Consider the following 23,465-nt stretch of genomic DNA (forward strand, 5'->3'; position numbering starts at 1 on the left):
GAAAGTTAACTGTTTGCCCATGTTCAAGGGTGTATTCATTCATTCCGCCGATTCTGTTGAAAAACATTTCTTAAACAGAAGCAAACAGAACAAAACGGGGACAAACATACCTGAATTTGTCCAATAAAAACTCTTGTTTTCAACTGTTGGACTAATGAGTACACCCTAGATCAGCTAGATGCAGGCAAGAGTGTGCAAGGCGGTATCGAATGTGTCACTGTCTGTCCATGTGTCACCGTCCGTCACCTCAAATTTGTTTCCCGGCCTGTGTGCACCTATGTTGTAAACTTTCATTCATAGGCTAGGTTGTAGCAACGTCATGATGGGTATAGGGGACATTTGAGTATCAGTAGCCTAAACCAATCGCTGTCACATTGAACTGGGTGAATGGACTATGAATGAGAGTCATCCAATATGCTGTAATAGAAATAAGGCCTTGCTCATGTAAAAAAATCCTCCTCCCTCATCTTAAACAGCACCGACCGCCACTGATCTGCACGAGTGTCTTTGTGTGTCTATACAAGTGACTACTCTTGTACAGACATCCCTCCCATACACTCAAAGTTTGAGTCTATGGAGTTGCACTGTCCTTTCTTGCTCAGTGCTGAGAGAGAAGATGAAGCGTGAATGCAGTTAGTCAAGTCAACTAATGAGTTGATGGAATTACATTTAGTTAGGAAACTGGGTAACCAACCTTTTATCAAGTTGAAACAATTACACTGTTTGACAGTAGATTTTAATCGAGAGTGTAGTTAGCATGGTGAGGTTTCGAAAGAGCAGAGTGCAGAGTTATGGATGTTACTCATAGAGTCTGTCTGTAGACTGGCAGTGGAGAGACCTTAGACAGGTGGTCTAAATCTGCTTCTTGCCTAGGAAGTAAGTAATTGGCCCTTCAGCTCAGCCCCCCACGACACACACACACACACACACACACACACACACACACACACACACACACACAGTAAATATAATATAACATATGACATTTAGCAGATGCTTTTATTCAAAGCAACTTACAGACATGCGTGTATACATTTTTACATATGGGTGGCCTCGGGAATATTTCTTTTTTATTTAACTAGGCAAGTCAGTTAAGAACAAATTCTTATTTACAATGACATCCTAGGAACAGTGGGTTAACTGCCTTGTTCAGGGGCAGAACGAAATATTTTTACCTTGTCAGCTCGGGGATTCGATCTAGCAATCTTTCGTGGTTACTGGCCCAACGCTAGCCGCCCCAATCTAACCCACAATCCTGGCGTTGCAAGCTCCATGTTCTACAAACTGAGCCAGAGTACAAAAACACACACACACACACACACACACACACACACACACACACACACACACACACACACACACACACACACCCCTCTCTTTCAGTCTGTCACCAGTAGCAGGCCTCCACAGGTCTGGTATATAATCGATCCTGTGCTGACCCTGTGTAGGTCAGTGTGATGGTATTGACACAACCTTCCTGTCCTCCCTGTTGACACGTGCTGTCAGTCAGGTCTAGAATCGAATGGCCTGGTTACCAAGATTTACTGGGATTTACAGCCCAAAACCACTCCCTTTTCCCGGGATAACAAACTGCAAGAAACCGGTAAATTATTTATATGAACAGCATGGCGTGAAATGGAACTGTTAAATTATATGCAATGTCTAAATCTGTCTTCTCTACGGCCTCTGCATGATGAATCATCAACACTCATGGTGGGGACAGACAGCCTATCTCAGTATGGTACGCAGTTCACAAATACTTCATCTCATCACAGTAACTTTTTTTCTTGTGACAGGTAAGCCTGCATTTTCTGAAGCATAGTCTCTGCTACAGTAATATAAAGTCTGAATGCGCATCTAATTTACCCATCTACATCTGGCTTTTGGGGGTCACCTTATTTTTCTAATTGTAAACATTTGTACTTATTTATTCCAGCTGCAAAGTTTTAAAACAGCCTATCACTGGAATATCATCGCTTTAAATCAGTGCGCGCGCGAGCACTCATTCGCAGTCTTTCGATCTCTCCATCAACTCCATTAAAATTGCATCCAAAATAGATCATCCTGTTCTAGATTGATATATAGCCCTATACAGTGCCTTCGAAAAGTATTCAGACCCCCTTGACTTTTTTTAAAAATGGATTAAATAAATAAAAATCCTCAGCAATCTAAACACAATACCCCATAATGACAAAGTGAAAAGAGGTTCTTAGACATTTTTAAAAACGTGTTAAACATAAAAACAGATGTCTTCAGACCCTTTGCTATGAGACTTGAAATTGAGTACAGGTATATCCTGTTTACATTGATCATCCTTGAGATGTTTCTCAATTTGATTGGAGTCCACCTGTGGAAAATTCAATTGATTGGAATGATTTGGAAAGGCACACACCTGTCTATATAAGGTTCCACAGTTGACAGTGCATGTCAGAGCAAAAACCAAGCCATGAGGTCACAGGACTTGTCCGTACAGCTCCGAGACAGGATTGTGTTGAGGCACAGATCTGGGGAAGGGTACCAAAAAATGTCTGCTGCATTGAAGGTCCCCAAGAATACAGTGGCCTCCATCATTCTTAAATGGAAGAAATTTGGAACAACCAAGACTCTTCCTAGAGCTGGCTGCCCGGCCAAACTGAGAAATCGGGGGAGAAGGGTCTTGGTCAGGGAGGTGACCGAGAACCCGATGGTCAATCTGACAGAGCTCTAGAGTTCCTCTGTGAAGATGGGAGAACCTTCCAGAAGGACAACCATCTCTGCAGTACTCCACTAATCTGGCCTTTATGGTAGAGTAACCAGACGGAAGCCACTCCTCAGTAAAAGGCACATAACAGCCCGCTTGGAGTTTGCCAAAAGGCACATAATGGACTCTCAGACCATGAGAAACAAGATTTTCTGGTCTGATGAAACCACAATTGAACTCTTTGGCCTGAATGCCAAGTGTCACGTCTGGAGGAAACCTGGCATCATCCCTACGGTGAAGCATGGAGGTGGTAGCATCATGCTGTGGGGGTGTTTTTCAGCGGCAGCAGTTGTGAGACTAGTCAGGATCAAGGCAAAAATGAACGGAGCAAAGTACAGGGAGATCCTTAATGAAAACCTGTTCCAGAGCTCTCAGGACCTCAGGACTGGGGCGAAGGTTCACCTTCCAACATGACAACGACTTTAAGCACACAGCAAAGACAATACAGGAGTGGCTTCGGGACAAGTCTCGGAATGTCCTTGAGTAGCTCAGCCAGAGCCCGGACTTGAACCTGATCGAGCATCTCTGGAGAGACGTGAAAATAGCTGTGCAGCAACTCTCCCCATCCAACCTGACAAAGCTTGAGAGGATCTGCAGAGAAGAATGGGAGAAACTCCACAAATACAGGTGTTCCAAGCTTGTAGTGTCAAACCCAAGAAGAGTCGAGGCTGTAATCGCTGCCAAAGGTGCTTAAACAAAGTACTGAGTTAAAGGGTCTGAATACTTATGTAAATGTGATCATTGCGTTTTTTCATTTTAATAAATTAGCAAACATTTCTAAAAACGTGTTTTTGATTTGTAATTATGGGGTATTGTGTGTAGATTGATGAGGGAAAAACTATTTAAATTAATTGTTTTCTGAATGTTAAATACAGCAGCCAATAGATCGGGTCGTTTGAAAGAAGAGCGAACGCACGATGGCGATAGGCTAAAGCAGTTATTTATTCAGACCCATAACCATTCAAAGTTCCTCAAGAGAAGTGAAAGTCTTCGTCATTGAATTCTAGTCCTATCTTATTCAAGAATGTCATTAGAATGATGAAGGGAAGGTAAACAAAACGCATTTAATTTAACTGTTGAAAGCAAGGAAGGAATGAAGCAACAACACATAGAAATAGAAGGTCGGCTAATAACATTCGGGGAAATATTATGAAAGGTATAAATGCGTCAGCCTACTAATTCTAAAATAGGCCCTATTATATTTCAAAATGAAAATCTAATTTCTAGCCTATACTTGTAACTTTGTAGGCTGCATTTGCTGCACCAGAATCGCATGTTCTCTCCCTGCTTAATCATGGTTTGAACGATGTGCGTAATTCCAGTCCATATAATAATAAAGTACAGTAATAAAGTTCACACTCAAAAAGAGTAGCCTACTGGAGCTAGTTCCCTTTATTTACCCAAGAGAGCATATAGCTAGCTACATCTTTGGGCTTTTATGTTTATCTGTTGTGCGTAATGTGCAGTAGCCAGTATCATATATGTATTAGATAATAGCACAATCATTTGGTATTTGTTGGGCTTGGGCTCATTTAAATGTTGTTAATGTAGGGCTCATAAAATGTATGACTCATCATGTTCAGGTCGCATCACATTTAATTTTTCGATCAAAGCTCTAATCAAATCCAGACATAGGCCTATTTATATGCTTTATAATGTTTTTGAATGACACTTCCGGTTTTGGTGAGAAATACCGGGTTACCTGGAGAAAAGTGATTTATTCTCTGGGTGGAACATTGGTAAAATACTCAACCCTAGTCAGGTCGCTCCCCTCTCATAATCTCCATCGTAGGCAGGCCAGGGTCGTTAGGCCACTGTCTGTCTGTCTGTCTGAGAGTGTGTGCGTACGTACGTGGCGCTAAACTCCAGACGAAAAAGTGAAGTTTAGGTTTACAGTTGCGGCTGTGAGTCTATGATTGCTAGAGAGCCATGAGAGTCAAGCCTGAAATTAAGGAAGGGGACTGATGGTTGTGTGTGGTGGTATGTGTGGGTAGGGGGTGGTTTTTAGGCAGGCAGCAGGTGCATGCTTTACAATCTTCCCTAAATAGATACAGTATTACTACAGTAATAGCCCTAACGACCAGTAGGTGTTCCAGATATGTGAAGAGGAAAACTGAACACATGCCGTTGAAGGCTATTACTTCGACAACCAACACAAGTGCAATTGACATAACCAGTAATTAGCATTTATGTACAGTGCCTTTGGAAAGTATTCACACTCCTTGACTTTATCCATATTTTGTTGAGTTACAGCCTTATTCTAAAATAAATAAATAAATATCTACAGCAGTCGACACAAATACCCTATAATAACACAGTTTAAACATTTATTAAAAATAAAAACAGAAATACCTTATTTACATAAGTATTCAGACCTTTTGCGATGAGACTCGAAATTGAGCTCAGGTGCATCCTGTTTCCATTGATCATCCTTGAGATGTTTGTACAATCTGATTGGAGTCCACCTGTGGAAAATTCAATTGATTGGACATGATTTGGAAGGGCACACACCTGTCTATATAAGGTCCCACAGTTGACAGTGCATGTTAGAGCAAAAACCAAGCCATGAGGACGAAGAAATTGTCCGTAGAGCTCCGAGACAGGATTGTGTAGAGGCACAGATCTCGGGAAGGCTACCAAAAAATGTCTACAGCATTGAAGGTCCCAAGAACGTAGTGGCCTTCATAATTATTAAATGGATGAAGTGTGGAACCACTAAGACTCTTTCTAGAGCTGGCCGGTTGGCCAAACTGAGCAATCAGGGGAGAAAGGCCTTGGTCAGGGAGGTGGCCAAGAGCCCGATGGTCACTCTGACAGAGCTCTATAGGTCCTCTGTGGAGATGGGAGAACCTTCCAGAATTACAACCATCTCCACAGCACTCCACCAATCAGGCCTTTATGGTAGAGTGGCCAGACGGAAGCCACTCCTCAGTAAAAGGCACATGACAGCCTGCTTAGAGTTTGCCGAAAGGCACCTAAAGACTCTCAGACCACAAGATTCTCTGATCTGATGAAACCTAGATTGAACTATTTGGACTGAATGCCAAGCGTCACTACTGGAGGAAACCTGGCACCATCCCTACGGTGAAGCATGGTGGTGGCAGCATCATGCTGTGGGGGTGTTTTTCAGCGGCAGAGACTAGAAGACTAGTCAGGATCGAGGCAAAGATGAACGGAGAAAAGTACAGAGAGATCCTTGATGAAAACCTGCTCCAGAGCTCTCAGGACCTCGGAAGGTGAACCTTCGCCCCAGTCTAACAGGACAACGACCCTAAGCACATAGCCAAGACAATGCAGGAGTGGCTTCGGGACAAGTCTCTGAATGTCCTTGAGTGGCCCAGCCAGAGCCCGGACTTGAACCCTATCGAACATCCCTGGAGAGACCTGAAAATAGCTGTGCAGCAACGCTCCCCATCCAACCTGACAGAGATGGAGAGGATCTGCAGAGAAGAATGGGAGAAACTGCCCAAATACAGGTGTGCCATGCTTGTAGTGTCACACCCAAGAAGATTCGAGGCTGTAATTGCTGCCAAATGTGCTTAAACAAAGTACTGAGTAAAGGGTCTGAATACTTATGTTATATTTCTGGGGGGTTTTCTTCAGTTTTTGGCTTGTCAATATGGGGTATTGTGTGTAGATTGATGAGTGGGGGGGGGAGGGGGAATTGTCAATAAATTTTAGGATAAGGCTGTAACCTAACAAAATACGGAACAAGTCAAGGGGTCTGAATACTTCCCGAAGGCAAAGTATGTCGCAGAACAGAAAACCAGCCAAACAGAAAGCATGATTCAATACTGGGGACTGAGTCACTAGACAATGTCTTTCACATTGTGTTGATAATCCATCATAAAATAATATTTTTTTCGTGAGGGAAGTAGACACCCAAGAGATGGAGGAATACAACAGAAAACATCATTAGTCACCATGGCAGATGTTCAAGACATCACGTGGACATTAGAGATGTTGCTGTTGAGAACAATTGTAACTACAGTAACTACAGTGCCGGCTACCTTTTAAATACAGTCATGTAATGATACATGTAATGTTGCATCTAGAATGTATAATGACACCGTGCTAAATTTCTCATGAACCATTTCAAAAACAAGTACTCAATATTGTGTTACTTCTCTATAGCACTAGGCAGCTACAAGAAAACGAAATAAATTAAATTCAGGGCTATTGGGCTGCTCCACAAGGGGTGACTGATACTTTACATAACAATGACAACCTTGCCACTCTTTACTAGAACACACACGCACACACAAACACAGAGCACCTGCTAATGTGTTCGTACCAAGGGTAATGGGGGATCCAGATGGCTTCATAGCAGTTGACCTGGGATCATCTTAATACTGAAGGTTACTGCTTTCTGACAGCTGCAGAAGAGCCATGAAGAATCTCTCCTCCTCTCAAGAGGTCAACCACTTCTTACCCTGACTTCTAAGAGACAACATTTGACTGAGTTTGGCACGATATAGGAAAAGCAAAAAAACAAGCAACTGTATGAAGGGATATACTGTATTTTGAGCATTATAAAATAACGTATTGCAAATCAATGAGGGTAACAAAGACATACAGTGCCTTCAGAAAGTATTCAGACCCCTTGACTTTTTCCACATTTTGTTACATTACAGCCTTATTCTAAAATTGATTAAATAGTTGTTTTTCCTTATCAATCTACACACAATACCCCATAATGACAAAGCAAAAACTGTTTAAAAAAACGGATCACATAAGTATTCAGACCCTTTACTCAGTACTTTGTTTAACTTCTTGCGAATATAGGGGGTGCTGTTTCGACTTAGCATAAATTCGTCTCCAGATTAAACTGCCTAGTACTCAATTCTTGCTCGTACAATATGCATATTATTATTATTATTGGATAGAAAACACTCTCTAGTTTCTATAGCCGTTAGAATTATGTCTCTGCGTGAAACAGAACTCCTTCTACAGCACTTTTCATGACAGGGAGTGAGATTTCAGAAATCTTGGCCCCTGTTCCCAGGTCAGTTGTAATGTCCCTGTAAATGCTATGGGGAAACAAACACTGCCTACGTCTTCCTCTAGATGTCAGTAAGTGGTGACGCTTTGAATGCAGTCGATTGCGCAATCAGGGCCTGTATAAAAGACCAATGACCGGAAGTAGCTTTCTTTCGTCTCTGCGCCTGACGCACGATGGACGTCGGACTTGCCTCCTTCCAAGCTGTTGTTTGGCCAGTAATATTTCTCCGGTCATGTTTTTACTTGTTATAGGTGTTAAAAACATCATAAGGTAGTTAATTTAAACCGTTTTATAGCAATTTATATCCGTTTAGGGCGATTTTATGGCATTTCTGTGTGACGCACCTCGAGGAGCTGGGCACTTTGAGTGCATGGGGAACGTTAGTGGCCATTTCGACGGGACAAGAGGACATCTTTCGACCAAAAGACGATTAGACCGGAGAAAGGATTCATTGCCCAAGATTCTGATGGCAGTTCAGCTCATAGTAAGAACTATTTATGATGATAAATCGTGTTTCTGTCGAAAAATGTTAAACGCTTATGCCGCCATTTTCTTTGGGGTAGCTTCGCTTTGGCGCAACCTGTATTGAAAAGTAAGGATAATTTAAAAAATGTAATTCAGCGATTGCATTAAGAACTAAATTGTCTATCAATCGCTGTCCACCCTGTATTTTTTAGTCAAGTTTATGAGTATTTATGTATAAGACTAGATCACTGTCCAATATGGCGCCCGACATTTTCTGACCAGCTTGGCTACTTTTCTCATTGTATAACCACGATTTTGGTGGCTAAATATCCACATTTTCGAACAAACTCTATATGTATGTTGTAATATGATGTTACAGGAGTGTCATCTGAAGAATTCTGAGAAGGTTAGTGAAAAAATTAATACATTTTGGTGGTGATAATGCTATCGCTCTTTTTGCCGTGAATCAATGCTGGGGTAATGTTTGCACATGTGCTATGCTAATATAACGATTTATTGTGTTTTCGCTGTAAGACACTTAGAAAATCTGAAATATTGTCTGGATTCACAGGATCTGTGTCTTTCAATTAGTGTACGCTGTGTATTTTTAAGAAATGTTTTATGATTAGTAATTAGGTAATACACGTTGCTCTCTGTATTTATTCGAGTCGAGTTGTGATGGTGGGTGCAATTGTAAACTATGATTTCTACCTGAAATATGCACATTTTTCTAACAAAACCTATCCTATACAATAAATATGTTATCAGACTGTCATCTGATGAGGTTTTTTCTTGGTTAGTGGCTATCAATATCTTTATTTGGCCGAATTGGTTATAGCTACTGATGCAGTAAGAAAATGGTGGAGTAAGAAAATTGTTGTCTTTTGCTAACAGTGGTTAGCTAATAGATTTACATATTGTGTCTTCCCTGTAAAACATTTTACAAATCAGAGATGATGGCTTGAATCACAAGATCTGTATCTTTCATTTGGTGTCTTGGACTTGTGATTTCATGAACATTTTATTTTATGATATCCCTGTAACTTTAGGCTAGGCTATGCTAGTCAGCTTTTGTGTTGGGGGGGATCCCGGATCCGGGTTAGGCAGGCGTTGTCACGTTCCTGACCTATTTATGTTAGTTTTTGTGTGTTAGTTGGTCAGGACGTGAGGTTGGGTGGGCATTCTATGTTATCTGTTTCTATGTTGGTTTCGGTTTGCCTGGTATGGCTCTTGATTAGAGGCAGGTGGTTTGCGTTTGCCTCTAATTAAGAGTCATATTTAGGTAGGGCATTCTCACTGTTTGTTTGTGGGTGATTGTCTCCTGTGTCAGTATGTTTGTTCGTACCACACTGGACTGTAGCGTTTGTTTGTTTCGTTTTCGTTTCGATGTCGTCTGTTTCCTGTACGTAAGTTTATGTTTAGTTATGTAAGTTTATGTTCAGGTTTCGTCAACGTCGTTTTGTTATTTTGTAGTTTGGAAAGTGTTTGTTTCGTTTCGTGTTTTGCCATCAGCGTTGTTAAATAAAAGATGGCTTATTTCCCTGAGCCTGCGTTTTGGTCTGAAGATCCTTCTCTCCTCACCTCTTCCGAGGATGAGGAGAGCGTCACCCGTTACAGAATCACCCACCAACACGCTAAGACCAAGCGGCAAGGGAAAACGAAACGGAGTAAGGGACAGGAGAGAAAGGAGCAATGGACATGGGACGATGTTTTGGATGGAAAGGGTTGCTACACTTGGGAGGAGATCCTGGCTGGGAGGGATCGCCTCCCATGGGAACAGGTGGAGGCATTGAGGAGAGCAGAGGCTACCTGGGAGAGGAACCGGAGCTATGAGGGAACGCGTCTGGCACGGAAGCCGAAAAAGCCCGTAAGTAATTCCCAAAAATTTCTTGGGGGGGGGCTAGGAGATAGTGGGCCAAGGGCAGGTAGGAGACCTGCGCCCACTTCCCAGGCTTACCGTGGAGAGCGGGAGTACGGGCAGGCGCCGTGTTACGCAGTAGAGCGCACGGTGTCTCCTGTACGAGTGCATAGCCCAGTGCGGGTTATTCCACCTCCCCGCACTGGTAGGGCTAGATTGGGTATTGAGCCAGGTGTCATGAGGCCGGCTCAACGCGTCTGGTCTCCAGTGCGTCTCCTCGGGCCGGCATACATGGCACCTGCCTTACGCATGGTTTCCCCGGTTCGCCTACATAGCCCGGTGCGGGTTATTCCACCTCCCCGCACTGGTCGGGCAATCGGGAGTATTCAACCAGGTAAGGTTGGGCAAGCTCAATGCTCAAGAGTGCCAGTACGCCTCCACGGTCCGGTATTTCCGGCACCACCTCCCCGCCCCAGCCTAGTACCTACAGTGTCTACACTACGCACTAGGCTACCAGTGCGTATCCTGAGCCCTGTTCCTCCTCCACGCACTCTCCCTGTAGTGCGTGTATCTAGCCCGGTGCCTCCAGTTCCGGCCCCACGCACTAAGCTACCAGTGCGTCTCCAGAGCCCTGTACACACTGTATATTCTCCCCCTACTAATCCTGATGTGCTTGTCCTCAGCCCGGCGTCACCAGTGCCGGTACCACGCATCAGGGATAGAGTAGGCTCTGAGAATACAGTGTGCCCTGTCCCTGCTCCCCGCACTAGTAGGAAGGTGCTTGTCATTAGCACGGTGCCTCCAGTTCCGGCACCACGCACCAGGTCTACAGTGCGCCATATCCGGCCAGAGCCATCCGTCTCCCCAGCGCCATCTGAGCCATCCGTCTCCCCAGCGCCATCTGAGCCATCCGTCTCCCCAGCGCCATCTGAGCCATCCGTCTCCCCAGCGCCATCTGAGCCATCCGTCTCCCCAGCGCCATCTGAGCCATCCGTCTCCCCAGCGCCGTCTGAGCCATCCGTCTGCCAGGAGCCTGCAAAGCCGCCCGTCTGCCATGAGCCTGCAAAGCCGCCCGTCTGCCATGAGCCTACAGAGCCGTCAGCCAGACAGGAGCCGCTAGAGCCGTCAGCCAGACAGGAGCCGCTAGAGCCGTCAGCCAGACAGGATCTGCCAGAGCCGCCAACCAGACAGGATCTGCCAGAGCCGCCAACCAGACAGGATCTGCCAGAGCCGCCAACCAGACAGGATCTGCCAGAGCCGCCAACCAGACAGGATCTGCCAGAGCCGCCAGCGAGCCATGAGCAGCCAGAGCCGTCAGAGCGCCATGAGCAGCCAGAGCCGTCAGAGCGCCATGAGCAGCCAGAGCCGTCAGAGCGCCATGAGCGTCGAGAGCCGTCAGCCTGCCATGAGCGTCGAGAGTCGTCAGCCTGCCATGAGCGTCGAGAGCCGTCAGCCTGCCATGAGCGTCGAGAGCCGTCAGCCTGCCATGAGCGTCGAGAGCCGTCAGCCTGCCATGAGCGTCGAGAGCCGTCAGCCAGCCATGAGCCTCGAGAGTCGTCAGTCAGCCATGAGCTGCCCTTCAGCCTGAAAAGGCTAGATACCCAGAACTGCCCATCAGTCCAGAGCTGTCTCTCTGTCCGGAGCTGCCTTTCAGTCCGGAGTTGCCCCTCTATCCTGATCTCCCTCTCTATCTTTATCTACCTCTATAGTCTTATCTATCCCTCTGTCTTGGTTTATCTCTCTGTCCCGGTATTGTCATTATTAGATATGTTATTAGGAGGATTTTGTGGGGGAAGTAAGAGGGTGGACATTCTTGAAGGGAGGGGGCTAGGATGGATTATGGTGGGGTGGGAACCGCGCCCGGAGCCTGAGCCACCACCGTGGTTAGATGCCCACCCAGACCCTCCCCTAGACTTTGTGCTGGTGCGTCCGGAGTTCGCACCTTGTGGGGGGGGGGGTACTGTCACGTTCCTGACCTATTTATGTTAGTTTTTGTGTGTTAGTTGGTCAGGACGTGAGGTTGGGTGGGCATTCTATGTTATCTGTTTCTATGTTGGTTTCGGTTTGCCTGGTATGGCTCTTGATTAGAGGCAGGTGGTTTGCGTTTGCCTCTAATTAAGAGTCATATTTAGGTAGGGCATTCTCACTGTTTGTTTGTGGGTGATTGTCTCCTGTGTCAGTATGTTTGTTCGTACCACACTGGACTGTAGCGTTTGTTTGTTTCGTTTTCGTTTCGATGTCGTCTGTTTCCTGTACGTAAGTTTATGTTTAGTTATGTAAGTTTATGTTCAGGTTTCGTCAACGTCGTTTTGTTATTTTGTAGTTTGGAAAGTGTTTGTTTCGTTTCGTGTTTTGCCATCAGCGTTGTTAAATAAAAGATGGCTTATTTCCCTGAGCCTGCGTTTTGGTCTGAAGATCCTTCTCTCCTCACCTCTTCCGAGGATGAGGAGAGCGTCACCCGTTACAGGCGTTAGAGGTTTTAAGCACCTTTGGCAGCGATTACAGACTCGAGTCTTCTTGGGTGTGACACTACAAGCTTGGGACACCTGTATTTGGGGAGTTTCTCCCATTCTTCTCTGCAGATCCTCTCAAGCTCTGTCAGGTTGGATGGGGAGCGCTGCTGTACAGTTAATTTCAGGTCTCTCCAGGGATGTTCGATAGGGTTCAAGTCCGGGCTCTGGCTGGGCCACTGAAGGACATTGAGACTTGTCCCGAAGCAACTCCTGCATTGTCTTGGCTATGTGCTTAGGGTCGTTGTCCTGTTGGAACGCGAACCTTCGCCCCCAGTCTGAGTTTCTGAGCACTCTGGAGCAGGTTTTCATCAAGGATCTCTCTGTACTTTGCTCCATTCATCTTTACCTCGATCCTGCCAAGTCTCCCAGTCCCTGACTCTGAAAAACACCCCAACGGCATGATGCTGCCATCCCCATGCTTCATGGTGCCAGGTTTCCTCCAGACGTGACACTTGGCATTCAGGCAAAATAGTTCAATATTGGTTTCATCAGACCAGAGAATCTTGTTTCTTATTGTCTGAGAGTCTTTAGGTGCCTTTTGGCAAACTCCAAGCAGGCTGTCATGTGTGTACTGAGGAGTGGCTTCTGTCTGGCCACTCTACCACCAAGGCCTGATTTGTGGAGTGCTGCAGAAATGGTTGTCCTTCTGTAAGGTTCTCCCAACCCACAGAGGAACTCTAGAGCTCTGTCAGATTGACCATCGGGTTCTTGGTTACCTCCCTGACCAAGGCCCTTCTCCCCTGATTGCTCAGTTTGGCCGGGCGGCCAGCTCTAGGAAGATTCTTGGTGGTTCCAAACTTCTTCCATTTAAGAATGTTGGAGTTCCCCAGATCTGTGTTTTGACACAATCCTGTCTCGGAGCTCTACGGACAATTCCTTCGACCTCATGGCTTGGTTTTTGAGCTTTTTTGTGTAGAAACATCTCATGGATGATCAATGGAAACAGGATGCACCTGAGCTAAATTTCTAGTCTCATAGCAAAGGGTCTGAATACTTATGTAAATAAGCCATCTTTTTATTTTTAATATATTTTCAAAAATGTCTAAAACCCTCTTCACTTTGTCACTATGGGGTATTGTGTGTAGATTTCAGATTTGTTTTATTTAATCCATTTTCGAATAAGGCTGTAACGTAACAAAATGTGGAAAAAGTCAAGGGGTCTGAATACTTTCGGGAAAGGCACTGTATATTTTGATGACAAAGCAGTTTTTGGCATCCCTACTCACCAGTCCTGTAACAATTCCTGTCCTATTATGCATAGTCACTTTTCCCAGTCTAAAGAATATCACTTGGCAAGGCACACACACACACACACACACACACACACACACACACACACACACACACACACACACACACACACACACACACACACACACACACACACACACACACACACACACACACACGTCTTGCCCCTCTATCAAAAACCTAATCTTGTGATGAAATGGACCCTCCTCCTATAGTACCATCGGTAATAGACACCATCTCTCCTCCAGGCTCTCTCTTGATAACTATTTCAGCTCAGCTGGAGAAACTTGTTACCAGCAAAGGACTTTTTGTAATAACTAATGTAGGATTCTATCAATCTCTCTCAAACTCAACCCCCCCCCCCCCCCCCCCCTCTCTCTCTCTCTCTCTAGGTGCAAAGTTGATGGTTGCTCCAAGGTGGCCAATTCCAAAGGTACGATTATTGGATCAGATCAGATCACTGTTAGCTCAGTTCACTCAAAATAATGTAATGGCACCATCTTGTGGATTCTTGAGAAACAAGCACTATATCCGTAAAATTGAGCTTCTGTTAACAATTGTTCCATGTGCCACAGGAGCAATCCTTTGACAGTGCAGTCGTTATAGGCATCAACCTGGGTGGAGGTTTCCATGGAGCACCAGGGGTAGAGATGTCCTCTTACCCCAGCCTCCCTACTCCTAGCCCCAGACAACCTCCAGCCTTCCAGTGGCTGCCCCACCCAGCCACCCCAACCTCTGAGGACCAGCAGGCCGAGAGCACCAGGCGACCCCTCACCAAACGCCACAGGAAGCTGCTGTTAAAGAGCGGGTCTGTAACCCCTGGTGGTGCCCGCTCTGGTGAAGAGGACAGTCGGCTACAGGGCCTGGAGCAAACCCAGGCGTCCCGCCGCCGCCTGCTCAGGGAGGTCTGCGCCAAATACCAGCCGGGTGTCACCGAGCGCCCCGTGTCCCGCCGGCAGGTGTCCCGCGTCTACGTGGAGGACAGGTGTTGTAACTTTAGTGGTTCATTTCATTGAGAATTATCTACAGATATTATTTACAGTACATAACTTATATGTATAATTGTATTTCATTGCAATTCATGTTCCCGGCTGATCTTGAGGTCCCCCCGTCCATATAATTTAAGTCATTGTGATCTAAAAAGGCAGAACTGATCCGAAATCAGGATTCCTAGATACATACAGGACACAGCCCCAGATAACTATGAATATATTTTTGTTATACTGTTGAATAAATAATAGGTCAGGCCTGCTGTACTGTGAGGTGCCCAAAGCCGGCTGCTCCAACTGGAAGCGGGTGCTGATGGTCCTGGGCGGCAGCGCCACCTCCACGCACATCATCGCCCATGACGACGCCCACTACGCCAACCAGCTCCGCCGACTGGACGCCTTCGACCAGGCGGGCGTGGCCAAGCATCTCCGCTCCTACACCAAGGTCCTCTTCGTACGGGAGCCCTTCGAGAGGCTTGTGTCGGCCTTCCGTGACAAGTTTGAGAGCCCCAACTCGTACTACCACCCGGTGTTCGGCCGGCCCATCATCTCCCGGTACCGGGCCAACGCCTCACGCTCCGCCCTGAGGACCGGCGCCGGGGTCACCTTCAGAGAGTTTGTCCAGTACCTGTTGGATGTGAGGCGGCCCGTGGGCATGGACATCCACTGGGAGCCGGTCAGCCAGCTTTGCAGCCCCTGCCTGCTGCGCTACGACTTCATCGGGAAGTTCGAGAACCTGAAGGAGGAGGCCAACTTCCTGCTACGGAGCATCGGGGCACCTAGAAACCTAACTTTCCCTGACTTTAAAGACAGGAACCCAAAGGCAGAAAGGACTTCCTCCTCCATCACCCAGAGATACTTTGAACAATTGAACTCCACAGAAAGACAGAGGGCCTATGACTTTTATTACATGGATTATCTGATGTTTAACTACCCCAAGCCCTTTAAAGACCTGTACTGAGGTACTGGCTGAATTGCCAGGTTGAGGTTATTAATATGAACACTACGGAAGAGATTATTATCCTGTGGGACTTGAACAAGCACTACAGGCACATTCATGTAAAATATTATTTTTTACAGGTCTTATTTACAAATTGCTAAAATAATGGTTTAATGTAATTACTTTGGACATAGGTTGTAGGCCTACAGCTTTTTGTCATAAAGCTTTGTATAGTGTGTCAAATGCATTTGCATTGATTGGCAGACCAGTGACTTCTATGAAGTGACCTGTACTTTGGGTAAAGAATTAGTGATCTGTTATTGTTATTGTTTTTCAGCCTTGTTTATGTGAAGGTATACTTTTTGGTCCTCTTCAATAATGTGTATTCTTATGCTGCAGCCTAAGTTCATGAAAAGAAGGGAAAGAGAGAGGCTAGATATACTAATTTTGTATTTAACTAGGCAAGTCAGTTGAGAACAAATTCTTATTTACAATGACGGCGTCCAAACCCTCCCCTAACCCGGACAATGCTGGGCCAATTGTACACTGCCCTATGGGACTCCCTATCACGGCCGGTTGTGACACAGCCTGGGAACGAACCAGGGTCTGTAGTGACGCCTCTAGCACTGCAATGCCTTAGACCGCTGCGCCACTCGGGAGGTCTTGGGGTATTTGTTTTGTATTTTACATACAGTACATAAAATAGACTTGTTACAGTACATTACTCAAATACAGAAACACATGAAATAAGGGACAGGAAAAATATATCAACGCGTGTCTTAAACTATGGGTCGGAACCCAAGGTGGGCCTTGGGCCTGTGAGATATGGGTCACGAGTTGAGAGAATACATCTATAAATCACACACTATTTCTTCTTAATTTGGGTCACGGGGGGACAGTCAATCTATAATTTGGGTCTCGAGCTGAAAAAGTTTAAGAATCTGTGAATAGAGGAGGAAATAGTGGCATTACTATATAGTATGTTGGTTCATTGCATATAGCCTTCCAGATGGATCTGAGGGTAAATTATCTTTGAATCTTTTGGCAATTTATATTGAAACATATGATTTTGTTTTTTGGGTAATTACAGTACCACTCAAAAGTTTGGACACACCTACTCATTCAAATATATTTCAGATTCCTCCTTTCCTGTGGCGGTCCTCATGAGAGCCAGTTTCATCATAGCACTGATGGTTTTTGCGACTGCACTTGAAGAAACTTTCAAAGTTCTTGAAATTATCCGGATTGACTGACCTGGAAACATGTGCATAGCTGTCATCAAGGCAAAGGGTTGGCTACTTTGAATAATTTCTAATATAAAATATATTTTGATTTGTTTAACACCTTTTTGGTTACTACATGATTCCATATGTGTTATTTCATTGTTTTGATGTCTTCACTATTATTCTACAATGTAGAAAATAGTAAAAAATTAAGAAAAACCCTTGAATGAGTAGGTGTGTCCAAATTTTTGACTGGTACTGTATATGGGCCTAATGTTACAATACAAATGATTACACTGTAAAAGTGAATGTACAATTGTTCTACATGTCTGTGCAGAAGTGTTCCATCTACAAACGTGATTTCAATCCCCTAGCCTTAACACTGCCAATTTTCATTTGTTTGGGTTTTCAAGCTCCGTTACTATGAATAAATGTTAAGTAATTAAACATAAACATGTATCTATTGTTTTTCCACTTCTGGTTTTAGGAAAAGTGACAAATGTTAACATTTCCCCCACTTCAAGTGACACATTTGACACTTTATTTATCTAATCTGAGTTAAAGTGTCGTGTCTCATTCCCCTGGCCTGTCCTGTGGGCCACTCTCCCCTTTCTCTTTGTTCTCATCAGGCCAGGGCCCCCAGGCGCAGGGTCAGGAAATACATGGTGCTCAGAGGACTCATCAGAAGCATAGATCGACACAGTTTGGCCAATTGAGACAAACATTACGACATAGGCACATGGATGCAAATGAATTGGTTTCACTCTTCTGAACAGTAATAGATCTACAGTATGTACCATATCGAAGGTTTTTCAATATTCTTTGTCTGAGTCAGTGTAAGTTTATCAACTAAGATAAGGTTCAGGGTTATAATTTCACTTAATTATCACTAAAACTGTTGGTGGTATGTTGCGAATCTGCCTTAGGTCGGAGCATAGGAAATTAGATTATATATTTATACTGAACAAACATATGAACGCAACAAGCAACACTTTCAAAGATTTTGTTACAGTTCCTATAAAGGAAATCAATGAATTGGATGAATTAGGCCCTAATGAATTAGGCCCTAATAATCTATGGATTTCACATGACTCTATTGACACATTGATGAAAATAGTCTTGGCCTCTAAACCTTCAAGCTGCATGCTGGACCCTATTCCAACTAAACTACTGAAAGAGCTGCTTCCTGTGCTTGGCCCTCCTATGTTGATTATAATAAATGTCTCCCTATCCACCGGATGTGTACCAAACTCATTAAAAGTGGCAGTAATAAAGCCTCTCTTGAAAAAGCCAAACCTTGACCAAGAAAATGTAAAAAACTATCGGCCTTTATCGAATCTCCCATTCCTCTCAAAATGTTTTGAAAAAGCTGTTGCACAGCAACTCACTGCCTTCCTGAAGACAAACAATGGATAAAAAATGCTTCAGTCTGGTTTTAGACCCCATCACAGCACTGAGACTGCACTTGTGAAGGTGGTAAAGGACCTTTTAATGGCGTCAGATTGGAAACCCAAATTGGTCTAAACGGACAAGTTCTGGCCTGGTTTAGATCTTATCTGTCGGAAAGATATCAGTTTGTCTCCGTGGATGGTTTGTCCTCTGACAAATAAACTGTCAATTTCGGTGTTTCTCAAGGCTCTGTTTTAGGACCACTATTGTTTTCACTATATATTTTCCTCTTGGTGATGTCATTCGGAAACATAATGTTAACTTTCACTGCTATGGATGACACACAGCTGTACATTTCAATGAAACATGGTGAATCCCCAACATGTCCCTCCCTGGAAGCCTGTGTCTCAGACATAATGAAGTGGATGGCGGCAAATGTTCTACTTTTAAACTCGGACAAAACCGAGATGCTCGTTCTAGGTCCCAAGAAACAAAGAGATCTTCTGTTGAATCTGACCATTAATCTTGATGGTTGTACAGTCGTCTCAAATAAAACTGTGAAAGACCTCGAAGTTACTCTGGACCCTGATCTCTCTTTTGATGAACATATCAAGACTGTTTCAAGGACAGCTTCTTTCCATCTACTTAACATTGCAAAAACCAGAAACCTTCTGTCCAAAAATGATGCTGAAAAATGAATCCATGCTTTTGTCACTTCTATGTTAGACTACTGCAATGTTCTACTTTCCGGCTACCTGGATAAAGCACTAAATAAACTTCAGCTAGTGCTAAACACGACTGCTAGAATCTTGACTAGAACCAAAATATTTGATCATATTGGTCCAGTGCTAGCCTCTCTACACTGGCTTTCTGTTTTACTGCTAACCTACAAAGCATTACATGGGCTTGCTCATACCTATCCTTCCGATTTGGTCCTGCTGTACATACCTACACATACGCTATGATCACAAGACGCAGGCCTCCTTACTGTCCCTAGAATTTCTAAGCAAACAGCTGAAGGCAAGTCTTTCTCCTATAGAGCTCTGTTTTTATGGAATAGTCTGCCTATCCATGTGTGAGAGACGCAGACTCGGTCTCGACCTTTAAGTCTTTATTGATGACTCATCTCTTCAGTAGGTCCTATGATTGAGTGTAGTCTGGCCCAGGGGTGTGAAGGTGAACGGGAAGGCATTGGAGCGACGAACCGCCCTTGCTGTCTTTGCCTGGCCGGTTCCCCTCTCTCCACTGGGATTCTCTGCCTCTAACCCTATTATGGGGGCTGAGTCACTGGCTTACTGGTGCTCTTCCATGTCGTCCCTAGGAGGGGTGCGTCACTTGAGTGGATTGAGTCACTGACGTGATCTTCCTGTCCGAGTTAGCGCCTCCCTCGGGTTCGTGCCGGGGGTGGGTCTTCATGGGCTATACTCGGCCTTGTCTCAGGAGAGTAGGTTGGTGGTTGAAGATTTCCCTCTAGTGGTGTGGGGGCTGTGCTTTGGCAAAGTGGGTGTGGTTAGATCCTGCCTGTTTGGCCTTGTCCGTGGGTATCTGTCGGACAGGGCCACAGTGTCTCCCGACTAGAGGTCGACCAATTAATTGGAATGGCCGATTAATTAGGGCTGATTTCAAGTTTTCATAACAATCGGTAATCTGCATTTTTGGACACCAATCATGGCCTATTACATTGCACTCCACGAGGAGACTGCGTGGCAGGCTGACTACCTGTTATGCGAGTGCAGCAAGGAGCCAAGGTAAGGTGCGAGCTAGCATTAAACGTATCTTACAAAAAACAATCTTAACAAAAATCTAGTTAACTACACATGGTTGATGATATTACTAGTTTATCTAGCTTGTCCTGCCTTGCATATAATCGATGCAGTGCCTGTTAATTTATCATTGAATCACAGCCTACTTTGCCAAACGGGTGATTTAACAAGCGCATTCGCGAAAAAAGCACTGTCGTTGCACCAATGTGTACCTAACCATAAACATCAAAGCCTTTAAAATCAATACACAAGTATATATTTTTAAACCTGCATATTTAGTTCATATTGCCTGCTAACATGAATTTCTTTTAACTAGGGAAATTGTGTCACTTCTCTTGCGTTCTGTGCAACAGAGTCAGGGTATATGCATCAGTTTGGGCTGCCTGACTCATTGCGAACTGTGTGAAGTGTGAAGACTATTTCTTCCTAACAAAGACAGCCAACTTCGCCAAACGGGGGATGATTTAACAAAAGCGCATTAGCGGAAAAAAAGCACAATCGTTGAACGAATGTACCTAACCATAAACATCAACGCCTTTCTTAAAGTCAATACACAGAAGTATATATTTTTAAACCTGCGTATTTAGTAAAAGAAATCCAGCTTAGCAGGCAATATTAAACTAGGGAAATTGTGTCACTTCTCTTGCGTTCATTGCACACAGAGTCAGGGTATATGCAACAGTTTGGGCCGCCTGGCTCGTTGCGAACTAATTTGCCAGAATTTTACGTAATTATGACATAACATTGAAGGTTGTGTAATGTAACAGGAATATTTAGACTTATGGATGCCACCCGTTAGATAAAATATGGAACGGTTCCGTATTTCACTGCAAGAATAAACATTTGTTTTCGAAATGACAGTTTCTAGAATTTACCATATTAATGACCTGAGGCTCGTATTTCTGATTATATTATAATTAAGTATGATTTGATAGAGCAGTCTGACTGAGCGGTGGTAGGCAGCAGCAGGCTCATAAGCATTCATTCAAACAGCACTTTCGTGAATTTGCCAGCAGCTCTTCGCTGTGCTTCAAGCATTGCGCTGTTTATGACTTCAAGCCTATCAACTCCCGAGATTAGGCTGGCAATACTAAAGTACCTATTAGAACATCCAATAGTCAAAGGTATATGAAATACAAATGGTATAGAGAGAAATAGTCCTATAATAAATACAACCTAAAACTTCTTACCTGGGAATATTGAAGACTCATGTTAAAAGGAACCACCAGCTTTCAAATGTTCTCATGTTCTGAGCAAGGAACTTAAACGTTCGTTTTTTTACATGGCACATATTGCACTTTTACTTTCTTCTCCAACACTTTGTTTTTGTATTATTTAAACCAAATTGAACATTTCATTATTTATTTGAGACTAAATTGATTTTATTGATGTATTATATTAAGTTAAAATAAGTGTTCATTCAGTATTGTTGTAATTGTCATTATTACAAATATACATGTATCTATAAAAATCGTCCGATTAATTGGTATCGGCTTTTTTTGGTCCTCCAATAATTGGTATCGGCGTTGAAAAATCATAATCGGTCGACCTCTACTCCTGACCCCTCCTGTCTCAGCCTCCAGTATTTATGCTGCAATAGTTTGTGTCGGGGGGCTAGGGTCAGTCTGTTATATCTGGAGTATTTCTCATGTCTTATCTGGTGTCCCGTGTGAATGTAAGTATTCTCCCTCTAATTCTCTCGCTCTCTTTTTCTCTAAGGACCTGAGCCCTAGGACCATGCCTCAGGACTACCTGGCCTGATGACTCCTTGCTGTCCCCAGTCCACTTGGTCATGCTGCTGCTGCAGTTTCAACTGTTCTGCCTGCGACTATTGAATCCTGACCTGTTCACCGGACATGCTACCTTGTCCTGGACCTGCTGTTTTGGACTCTCTCTACCGCACCTGCTGTTTCTAACTCTGAATGATCGGCTATGAAAAGCCAACTGACATTTACACCTGAGGTGCTGACCTGTTGCACCCTCTACAACCATTGTGATTATTATTATCTGACTCTGCTGGTCATCTATGAAAATTTGAACATCTTGGCCATGTTCTGTTATAATCTCCACCTGGCACAGCCAGAAGAGGACTGGCCACCGCTCAGAGCCTGGTTCCTCTCTAGGTTTCTTCCTAGGTTCTGGCCCTTCTAGTGAGTTTTTCCTAACCACTGTGCTTTTACATCTGCATTGCTTGCTGTTTGGGGTTTTAGGCTGGGTTTCTGTACAGCACTTTGTGACATCGGCTGATGTAAAAAAAAGCTTCATAAATAAATTTGATTGATTGATTTATGGGTTGTCCTGGGAGCGCATAGGACCGCCCACTTGAAAGCCATGCCTACCCACTGTGGAGCAAGGCCCAGCCAATCAGAATGAGTTTTTCCCTACAAAAGGGCTTTATTACAGACAGAAATACTCCTCAGCACCCCCCCCCCCCCTTCTTCTGACAATCCCGCAGGTGAAGAAGCCGGCTGTGGACATCCTGGGCTGCTGTTGTGAGGTTGGCTGGACATACTGCCAAATTCTCTAAAGCGACGTTGGAGGTGGCTTATGGTAGAGAAATTAACTTTCAATTCTCTGCCAACAGCTCTGGTAGACATTCCTGCTGTCAGCAAGCCAATTGCATGCTCCCTCACAACTTGAGACAGCTATGGCATTGTGTTGTGTGCCAAAACTGCACATTTTAAAGTGGCTTTTTATTGTTCCAAGCACAAGGTGCATCTGTGTAATGACCATGCTGTTTAATCATCTTATTGATATGCCACACCTGTCAGGTGTATGGATTATCTTGACAAAAGACAAAATGCTCACTAACAGGGATGTAAACAAATTTGTGCCAAAATATTGATAGAAATAAGCTTTTTGTGCCAATAGAACATTTCTGGGATCTTTTATTTCAGCTCATGAAACATGGGACCAACACTTTACGTGTTGCGTTTATGACTTCAAAAACGAGACGGTTAATTTTCTTTATTTGAAGATGAGCTCTTTAGACATAAAGACAACTGAGCTGCTTCTTCTCTTTCCACATCAGACACTCAGCATAACATTCATAAATTAAGAAAATGAACTGCCAGTGCCTGAGGTGACTTTGCCAGCTATTTAAATCTACAAATTCACAACATCTTCCCCATACTTAATCTAATTGAACTAACTGCAGGGTTGCTTTAATTAGAAAAAAATGAGTAATTTGTCCCAAATGGCACCCTATTCCTATAGTGCACCACTTTTGACTACAACCCTATAGGCACTGGTCAAAAGTAGTCCACTATCTAGGGAACAGGGTGCCATTTGGAACAGAGGCAGAATCAAGTCCTTGTGTTGGTTTTCACTAC

At 44.2% G+C, this 23,465-nt stretch overlaps 1 protein-coding gene across 2 annotated transcripts in view; it reads left to right on the forward strand.

The window, feature by feature from the left end:
* Nucleotides 1–17,434, forward strand: part of LOC129866724 (carbohydrate sulfotransferase 8-like) — an 89,889-nt gene extending 72,455 nt beyond the window's left edge. The window contains exons 1-5 of one of the 2 annotated variants that reach the window (XM_055939560.1): nt 1,365–1,603; nt 1,724–1,796; nt 14,222–14,262; nt 14,405–14,814; nt 15,071–17,434. In XM_055939560.1, the coding sequence (XP_055795535.1) occupies nt 1,523–1,603; nt 1,724–1,796; nt 14,222–14,262; nt 14,405–14,814; nt 15,071–15,779 (1,314 nt within the window). In that variant the 5' untranslated portion in view covers nt 1,365–1,522 and the 3' untranslated portion in view covers nt 15,780–17,434. Of the gene's footprint in view, nt 1–1,364; nt 1,604–1,723; nt 1,797–14,221; nt 14,263–14,404; nt 14,815–15,070 lie in introns of those variants that run through there. The other variant, XM_055939559.1, reaches the window with a different exon arrangement.
* Nucleotides 17,435–23,465: the final 6,031 nt, after the last annotated feature.

Source organism: Salvelinus fontinalis, chromosome 12, assembly GCF_029448725.1.
Source record: "Salvelinus fontinalis isolate EN_2023a chromosome 12, ASM2944872v1, whole genome shotgun sequence".
NCBI classification, from domain to species: domain Eukaryota; kingdom Metazoa; phylum Chordata; class Actinopteri; order Salmoniformes; family Salmonidae; genus Salvelinus; species Salvelinus fontinalis.